The sequence below is a fragment of the Theropithecus gelada genome, unplaced genomic scaffold (genome assembly GCF_003255815.1).
Source record: "Theropithecus gelada isolate Dixy unplaced genomic scaffold, Tgel_1.0 HiC_scaffold_16088, whole genome shotgun sequence".
In the NCBI taxonomy this organism is placed as follows: Eukaryota; Metazoa; Chordata; class Mammalia; order Primates; family Cercopithecidae; genus Theropithecus; species Theropithecus gelada.
The window spans coordinates 15,775-25,480 of record NW_020257866.1 but is presented as its reverse complement, the minus strand read 5'-3'; the positions used below and the strand labels follow the sequence as shown (position 1 = coordinate 25,480).

Below are 9,706 nucleotides of genomic sequence, written 5' to 3'. Positions count from 1 at the left end.
TTTTTTTTGGTAGCTATTGTAAATGGAATTGTTTTCTTGGTCTCTTTTCCAGTGGTATATAAACGCTGTTTTTTTTGTACATTGATTTTTGTGTCCCACAACTTTACTGAATCCGTTTATTAGTTCTCTCTTTTGGTGGAGTCTTTAGGGTTTTCCGTATATAAGATCTTATTATCTGCAGACAGGGATAATTTTACTTCCTCCTTTCCGATTTGGATACCTTTTATTTCTTTCTGTTGCCTGATTGCTCTGGCTGTGACCTCCAGTACTCTGTTGAATAAAAAACGGTCAAAGTAGCCATCTTTGTTTTGCTCCTGATCTTAGAGGCAAGGCTTTCAGCTTCCCATTGAGTAAGCTGTTAGTGATGGGTGTGTCATGGCAAATTCCCATTAGCATCCACATTTCATCGGAAGGGGCTGGAGGGCACAGTGAGGAGGGGTTGGATAGGAGAAGCATAGTGGTCATGAGAAATGAACCAATCATTGAGCACTGACTCTAATTTTGTTGGGATCGGGTTTTTTGGGGACTGCAGCATTCTTTTATACAGCAAAATGCAAGAGCCTAGAGCTGTGCTGGATGTGGTGGGTGCCTGGCTCCAAGACCCAGCCAACCAAGACCTTCCAGAATATGGAGCCTTAGCAGAATTTCACGTGCAGCGGGTGCTGCTGCCTCTGGGCTGCTTGTCGGAGGCTGAGGAGCTAGTGGTGGGCTCTGCAGCTTTTGGTGAGGAGCGGCGACTGGATGTACTTCAGGCCATTCACACAGCGAGGCAGCAGCAGAAACAGGAACACTCAGGCTCTGAGGAGGCCCAGAAGCCAAATGAGGAAGGTAGGACATTATCTCTTTGTGGCCTCTGTAAAGTGGACTTGTGGCCTTGCACTGTACCTCAGGGTCCATCGTGAAACTCCTGGGAGCTTAGGAGCAGTTCTTTGTATAAATAACTCTTGAATCACAGAATAGGAAGCCTGTTGAGTTGCTTAACAAAGTGAAGCCCAGACCCTCTGAAGTTGGCAGTGGAAGGAGAATCTCCACATGGGAAGGTGTTGCTGGGTCTTGGGACCTTGACTTGTCTTTTGAAAGTCATTTTTCCACTGGAGTCCTCTGACGAGGTCTCTTGTATCCACCATACTGGTCTGGGTGGGATGTCCTTCCTCCTTTAAATGCTGGCCCCAATACAGACGCAGCTGAGATCTGCTGGGATAGCCAAAGGAATATAAGAAACTAATTTGCAGACCCTTTCCCTGGTCCCTGAATCTTTTCCACCCTTTTCCTTGAGTAATGATCTTGTCCAGCTGTGAATACTTTCACGGACAGAAAGTCACCATCTCTTTTTTTTGTTTGTTTGTTTGAGACAGAGTCTCGCTCTGTCGCCCAGGCTGGAGTGCAGTGGCGCAATCTCCACTCACTGCACGCTTTGCCTCCTGGGTTCATGCCATTCTCCTGCCTCAGCCTCCTGAGTAGCTGGGACTACAGGTACCCGCCACCACGCCTGGCTAAATTTTTGTATTTTTAGTAGAGACGGGGTTTCACCACATTAGCCAGGATGGTCTTGATCCCCTGATCTCGTGATCCACCAGCCTCAGCCTCCCAAAGTGCTGGAATTACAGCCATGAGCCACTGTGCCCAGCCCCGGCTAATTTTTTGTATTTTTAGTAGAGACGGGGTTTCACTGTGTTAGCCAGGATGGTCTCGATTTCCTGACCTCGTGATCTGGCCGTCTCAGCCTCCCAAAGTGCTGGGATTACAGGCACTGAGCCATCACACCCGGCCGTTCTGAAAGGTTTTAAAAAACTTTTACAAAGACTCATTCAATATAGTAAATAATATATAGTCAAAATAAGTAATAAACATGAGAAAAATAATTTATATTCATGAGAGTTGCAAGAGTATCTGCAGTTAACGTACGAAGGCTTTAGCCAATACTTAGTACCCTTCTGCTCAGCGTTTTTTGTTTTTGTTTTTGAGACGGGAGTCTCGCTCTGTCGCCCAGGCTGGAGTGCAGTAGCGCGATCTCGGCTCACTGTGCTCACTGCAACCTCCGCCTCCCAGTTCAAGTGCTTCTCCTGCCTCAGCTTCCCGAGTAGCTGGGACTACAGGTGCCCGCCACCGCGCCTGGCTAATTTTTTGTATTTTTAGTAGACTGGGTTTCACTGTGTTAGCCAGGATGGTCTCGATCTCCTGACCTCATGATCTGACCTCGTGACCCACCCGCCTTGGCTTCCCAAAAGTGCTGGGATTACTGGCGTGAGCCACCACGCTGGCCTTTTTTTTGAGACAAGTTTCACTCTTGTTGCCCAAGTTGGAGTGCAATGGCACGATCTTACTGCTTACTGCAGCCTCTACCTCCCAGGTTCAAGTGATTCTTGTGCCTCAGCCTCCCAAGTAGCTGGGACTACAGGCGCACGTGGCCATGCCCGGCTAATTTTTTGAATTTTTAGTAGAAACGGGGTTTCACCATGTTAGCTAGGCTGGTCTTGAACTCCTGACCTCTGCTGATCCGCCCACCTCGGTCTCGCCTCCCAGAGTGCTGGGATTATAGGCGTGAGCCACCGTGCCCAGCCTGCTCAGCTCTTAGAAGCAAGCGCAGAGGTTGGGGTCAGGGAAGCTGATTCCCGTGACTCCCCTGAAGCTGTGCTCTGTCTCCCTGGCCAGGCTCTGTCTCCCACAAGTTCCTGTCACTACCGATGGTGGTTCGCCAGCTTTGGGACTCTGCGGTGAGCCACTTCTTTTCTCTGCCCTTCAAAAAGAGCCTCCTGGCTGCCTTGATCCTCTGTCTCCTGGTGGTGAGGTTTGATCCTGGTAAGTGGTGGAGACTCTTCCCCCCTCCTTCCTGGGAAGGGGTTGTTGTCAGGGCTGGGCCTGTGGGAGTGGGTGTTTGTCAGGACTCCTGTCAGAGTCCTACTGGGAATGGGGCCTCTCCTATGACATTTCCCCCCGAGTCTGTTCCACAAGGAGGAATTGCTAGACTGGGGCATGAGTCAGCCCCACCCAGAGGGAGAGGCCAGTCCTGGAGTCTGTGAGAGCAGCCGGGAGAAAGTCCACTTGGCTCTGCTGACTCCTGAACATGGACTGAGTCATAGCCCTCCACTTTTTCTAGGGCTGACCTCTGGCCGGAACCTCAGCATTTAAAAAAACTTCCCCTCGGCCAGGCGCGGTGGCTCACGCCTGTAATCCCAGCTCTTTGGGAGGCCGAGGCAGGCAGATCACAAGGTCAGGAGATAGATACCAGTGTGGCCAACATTATAAAATCCCGTCTCTACTAAAGGTACAAAAAAAATTAGCCAGGCGTAGTGGCACGTGCCTGTAGTCCCAGCTACTTGGGAGGTTGAGGCAGGAGAGTAGCTTGAACCCAGGAGGCAGAGATTGCAGTGAGCCAAGATTCCGCTGCTGCACTCCAGCCTGGGTGACAGAGCAAGACTCTGTCTCAAAAAAAAAAAAATAAATAAACTTCCCCTCATCAGAATGTCTACAAAAGTGTTAATTCAAGTATTAATGTCTAATGAAGTGTTAATTCGAAACAAGTTGTAAATGAAAAACTCATACCTTTTAGAAAATGTGGAAAATAGGCTGGACATGGTGGCTCATGCCTATAATCCCAGCACTTTGGGAGGCCGAGGCGGGTGGATCACCTGAGGTCAGGAGTTCGAGACCAGCCTGGCCAACATGGTGAAACCCCCTCTCCACTAAAAATACAAAAATTAGCTGGGTGTGGTGGTGTGTGCCTGTAATCCCAGCAACTAGGGAGGCTGAGGCAGGGAGCATTGCTTGAACCTGGGAGGCGGAGGTTGCAGTGAGCTGAGATTGTGCCGTTGCCCTCCAGCCTAGGTGACAGGGCGAAACTGTCTCAAAAAAGAAAAAACAATGCAGAAAATAGAGAAAAGTATAAAGAAAGGCACAGAAATCTGCTACTCTGCTATGCTTTCAGTCTGTTTCTGTGGATATAGAGATTGTAGGCAGTTACATGTCATACATATGCTTTCAAGCATGGCCTTAAATGGCTAAATATTCCAGTTCCCAGGAATGCCCCTAAGTAATTTAACAACCCGTGTTTTTGAACATTTGGGTGGTTGTTCTGTTTTCTGCCTGGCTGTGAAGAAGGAATGAGCTCCCTAAGTGATATTTGGGAACAAACCTGGTGATTTCCTGAGGATTGAGCCCTCAGGTGCATGAGGCCAAACTTAGGCACTTGCTCTTTTAGGTTTTTTTGTGTTATTCAATGTGAGTTATATTCTAATCTCTACTCTTCTCTTTTTTTTTTTTTTTTTTTTTTGAGGCGGAGTCTCGCTCTGTCGCCCAGGCTGGAGTGCAGTGGCTGGATCTCAGCTCACTGCAAGCTCCGCCTCCTGGGTTTACGCCATTCTCCTGCCTCAGCCTCCCAAGTAGCTGGAACTACAGGCACCTGCCACCACTCCCGGCTAGTTTTATGTAATTTTTAGTAGTGACGGGGTTTCACCATGTTAGCCAGGATGGTCTCGATCTCCTGACCTCGTGATCCGCCCGTCTCGGCCTCCCAAAGTGCTGGGATTACAGGCTTGAGCCACCGAGCCCGGCATCTACTCTTCTCATGAATTTAGACTTAGAATATGATTAAGTTTCAAAATTTAAGAGGAAATCAGAAACCCTTCAAATGGTTCATCTGTTTTGAGAACTGCCATTTATTAACTTAGTCTTTAGATGCTCCCTGTTTCCCCATTTCTCTTTCTCTTATTCAGTGAGCTTTTTTTAAAAAAAAATATTTATTTATTTATTAATTTTAATTTTAATTTAATTTAATTAATTAATTTATTTTTTTGAGACAGGGTCTTTCTCTGTTGCCCAGGCTGGAGTGCACCAGCGTGATCTTGGCTCATTGCAACTTCTGCTTCCTAGGCTCAAGCAATCTTCTCTCCTCTGCCTCCCAAGTAACTGGGACTACAGACGCCTGCCGCCACGCCCTGCTAATTTTTTTTGTTTTTTTTTTTTTAGAGACAGAGTCTTGCTTTGTTGCCCAGGCTGGAGTGCAATGGCGTGATCTCGGCTCACTGCAAGCTCCGCCTCCTGGTTTCACGCCATTCTCCTGCCTCAGCCTCCCGAGTAGCTGGGACTACAGGCGCCCGCCACCATGCCCGGCTAATTTTTTGTACTTTTAGTACAAACGGGGTTTCACTGTGTTAGCCAGGATGGTCTCAAACTCCTGACCTCGTGATCCGCCCGCCTCAGCCTCCCAAAGTGCTGGGATTGCAGGCATGAGCCACCACGCCCGGCCTAATTTTTTATTTTTATTTCTGAGACAGAGTCTCGTTCTGTTGCCCAGGCTAGAATGTTGCCCAGGTTGCAGTGGTGCACTGCAACCTCCACCTCCTGGGTTCAAGCGATTCTCCTGCCTCAGTCTCCCAAGTAGCTGAGATTACAGGCACATACCACCATGCCTGGCTACATTTTGTATTTTTAGTTGAGACGGAGTTTCGCCATGTTTGCCAGACTGGTCTCCAACTTTTGGCCTTAAGTGATCCTCCCACCTGAGCCTCCCACAGTGCTGGGATTATAGGCATGAGCCACCATGCCCAGCCAGTGAGGTTTCCTTCACATAGCTCAGAGGTGTCTTTCTAACCTGTCTGCTGAACGCTGAGCAGAGATCCCCCGTGGATGGCTCTGTTTGCTTTACAAAGAAGTCACGAGTTAGCTCTCGGAATGCTTAGTATCATCAGCGTTCATCCCTGGCCACCTCCTGACTGATACAGATTTAGAAATTCTTTGTGATTCTTTAGGGTTCCTGTAAGCCCTTTAGTCTCGTAAACCCTGGTCTCCTAGTGGGGATGGCATGAGGACATTTGAGCCTGCTCTTTCCAAGGCTGCTTCAGAAGGGCCTGGCCCAGTGGCCCTGACCCTCAGCAGCAGGCCCGACTCATTGGAGCAATGATGCTGAGGGGAGGAGAAACTGCACCTGCAGGCTGAGGCGGGAGGATCACTTGAGCCCAGGAGATTCAGACTGCAGTGAGCCGAACACGGACTGTACTGTACTCCAGCCTAGGCAGCAGAGCGAGACCCTGCCTCTAAAAAAACAAAACAACTACGTGTAATGGGTGGTGGGGTCTCCCAGGCTGGGAGATGGCAGAGTGACAGGCGAGAGGGGCGGGACGTTCACAGTAGTTTCCCTCTGCCCTGCAGCTTCCCCTTCCTCCCTGCCCTTCCTCTACAAGCTGGCCCAGCTCTTCCGCTGGATACGGAAGGCTGCATCTTCTCGCCTCTACCAGCTCCGCATCCGTGACTGAGGGTCCCTGTGCACCACAGCCTCTCTGTTCCTCACGTCTGCGGCAACAGAAGCAGAGCGACAGAGCGACACATCCACAGGCGCCCCTGGGGAAATGGGATCAGCCTAATTTCGCAGAGTGCACTGTGTCTTGCTGCCTGGGTGCCCTCTCCTTTGCACCCCACTTTGGCTGGTCGTGGTAGATGATGTGGAAACAAAGCGGGACCAGCAGACACAGCACCTCCAGAACAGTGCCCCTTGAAAAGGAGGGGTTTGGGGACAGGGACTGTGTCCATGAAACATTCCATCTTCTCAGCAAAGGCAAGGGGTTGGTTCTTCAGGTCAGGATGTTAATGGAGCTGGAAGTTCAGAAAAAGCCTGGTGGAGTGACCCTCGGCCTTTCACTTCTTGAGAAACATACTTCTTTGCTGGGCATGGTGACTCATGCCTGTAATCCCAGCAGTTTGGGAGGGTGAGGCGGGTGGATCACTTGAGGCCAGGAGTTCAAAACCGGCCTGGCCAACATGGTGAAACCCTGCCTCTACTAAAAATACAAAAATTAGCCAGGTATGGTGCATGCCTGTAGTCCCAGCTACTCAGGAGGCTGAGGCACGAGAATCACTTGAGCCAGGGAGGCAAAGGTTGCAGTGAGCCGAGATTGTGCCACCGCACTCTCTCAAAACAAAAAAACATGCCGCACAGGACCGTACCTTAATTAGCTAGAGTGCGATCTGAGAGGGCCTCTTCTTGCCTGCGCTGTGCTCCCCAGAGCTGATCTAATTCTGTATCGAGATGCTGCTCCCATGGTCTTGCCACGCGCTTGAAGCTCTGGGAGCCTTCTTACCGTTCAGACTGGGGCGTGGTTTTCAGAACCACCCGGTTGACTACTGAAAACCAAGTGAGCCTTACAGCTCTTATCACTGGGTAAAGTGATCTTGCCTGGTGCCTCTTGGTCTTCAGCTCAATTTTCCAGGTTGTCCTGGCCAAGCCTTGCTGTGTTACGCTCAGTGCCTCTGCCCACTCTTTCCCCGCCAGCCCCTCCCTCCCGCCCTGCAAATTGTCCATTGGCTATTTCACCAGGTTCTGCTTGTATCCTTGCCTCCTTGGTACACACCATTGCAGGTTCTTCCCTTTCTGTGTCCCATTGTCCTAGTTATGTTCTGTTGTTTGTGTAATGCCCAAATTTTTCTGCTCGTGTGGCCTTGAAAAGTAGGCCAGCCTCAGAGACTGCTGAGCTGAAAATGGAACTGAGTAATCAGGTGAGCTGGAAGGGATGTGGGGGCGGGGCAGAGGAGAGACATGGGTTTTGAAGGCAGTGAACAATAAAACCTTAGGGAGGTGGCACCGAGGCCTTAGCATATGAGGAGCTGAAATGTTTCGGTGTTGTTTTCTTACCAGCCACAAGCATCTTACGAGTTTCTGTGCAGGGAAGCATAGAGTACTGCTGTGCTGTCAGGATGAAGAAGGGCTTTTGGCAGGGGCTGGCCTTTCTGTACCCAGAGGCCAAGCAGGCTGCCCTGCACTGTGTCCTTGGTTGGTGTTGATGCCAAAAATACAGAAGGTGCTTGCTAGCTTTTCGTTGGTACATTTTTGGGGGTTGCCAGTCAACAACTTTTCTTTAGAAAAATGGGTAAAGTAGGCCGGGCGCGGTGGCTCAAGCCTGTAATCCCAGCACTTTGGGAGGCCGAGACGGGCGGATCACGAGGTCAGGAGATTGAGACCATCCTGGCTAACACGGTGAAACCCCGTCTCTACTAAAAATACAAAAAATTAGCCGGGCGAGGTGGCGGGCACCTGTAGTCCCAGCTACACGGGAGGCTGAGTGAGGCAGGAGAATGGCGTAAACCCGGGAGGCGGAGCTTGCAGTGAGCTGAGATCCGGCCACTGCACTCCAGCCCGGGCGACAGCGAGACTCCGTCTCAAAAAAAAAAAAAAAAAAAAAAAGAAAAATGGGTAAAGTAGGTAAACTTCACAGGCCCCTTAGAATTAAATCCCTAGGGCATGGTTCAAGTCTGTAGGAAGCAAATCTATGCTTTTTTATATGGGCTTTTAAGTAGAGCTTAGAACCCTGGGGGGAGAAGGGCAGTCAGGTGAGGTTTGAGATTCCTTCTATAGAATGATTTCTTAAAATGAAAATCTGAGCCCACTTACTACCCTAGATAAACCGCTTCAGTGGCTTCCCATGGCTCACAGGGTAACATCTAAATTCTTCATGGAATTGAAGGCCTCTGTGTGCTGCTTTTGGCTAACACCTCCCCTTGGATGTGGGGCCCCAGTTCATTATACACACGGCCTTCCAGCTGTCCACCATCACAGCTACAGCACGCTCCCCTTGGGCCTCTGTGCCTTGGCTCACACTGTTCCTGCTGAAGGCCTAGCACCTGCTCTCGGCCTGGTGAGCCCCGCCACCTTCCAGGCTTACTCAAAGAATTCTTTCCGTGCCCCCCCACCCCCCCTCCCGCCGTGTCCTAGGCCCTGTTTCATGTCCCTTCTGTGATAGTGAACCCATGGTCTTGTAATTGTGAACTTCTTTGTTGCCACTTCGAAGTTGGCGAGTGCTCGTTGCAGATGCATCCAAGAGGGGTAATCTGCGTATTAACAGTGGACGTGTTGATTGTTTCTGCAGGGTTCTGAAGCATGCAACATAGAACAGATACCTTTACATTTAGGGGTGCTAAGGAAAGCAGGAACCAGTAATCCTCTCCTGTGGTTGGATGGGAGGCTTGGGAGAGGGGTGGAATGGAGAGGAAACAGGCTACTGTTGGCCAACCTGGGGTGGAGGTGGGTGTAAGCAGGACAGATGGTGCCTGGGGGCGGGGGGCGGAGGCTTTGCCTCTAGAAAGGGGCTAGAAGGGATGAGGAAAGAGCTCATAGCTTCGTGCAGGTGATCCCTGTTCTTCTGCATGTGTGTGTTTGCACATGAGTGTATGTAGACCACAGACCATTAAAAAATACGGAATTCAAAAGTAAGTTACAAAAGGGTATTCATGGAAAATAAAGTCTTTTTTTTCAGTGTTGCTGTGTTTCCCAGGCTGGACCCGAACTCCTGGGCTGGAGCAGTTCTCCCGCTCAGCCTCTGGAGTAGCTGGGCCTACAGGTGTGCGCTGCCACACCCAGCTAATAAAATCTCTTTCTACTCCCACTGTCTATTCCCCAGTTTCGTGCCCAGAGGCAACCCCTGCCAGTCTGTTTATCCCTCGAGATACAGTCTCTGATAGTAAGCTTTTCTTTCTCATACACTAATGATAGTAGTCACATACACTACACACACTGTGCCACATTTTTTTTTTTTTTAACTGTCTCAGCCGGGCGCAGTGGCTCACACCTGTAATCCCAGCACTTTGGGAGGCCGAGGTGGGTGGATCACCTGAGGTCAGGAGTTCAAGATCAGCATGGCCAACATGGTGAAACCCCGTCTCTACTAAAAATACAAAAAAATCAGGCACGGTGGTGGGCACCTGTAATCCCAGTTATTCA

At 50.0% G+C, this 9,706-nt stretch overlaps 1 protein-coding gene across 1 annotated transcript; it reads left to right on the top strand.

The window, feature by feature from the left end:
- Window positions 1-537: 537 nt before the first annotated feature.
- LOC112617358 (peroxisome assembly protein 26) lies at window positions 538-6,779 on the top strand. The gene is made up of 3 exons (XM_025374123.1): window positions 538-828; window positions 2,653-2,799; window positions 6,148-6,779. The coding sequence occupies exons 1-3, from the start codon at window positions 552-554 to the stop codon at window positions 6,249-6,251; spliced, it is 528 nt and encodes a 175-aa protein (XP_025229908.1). The 5' UTR covers window positions 538-551; the 3' UTR covers window positions 6,252-6,779.
- Window positions 6,780-9,706: the final 2,927 nt, after the last annotated feature.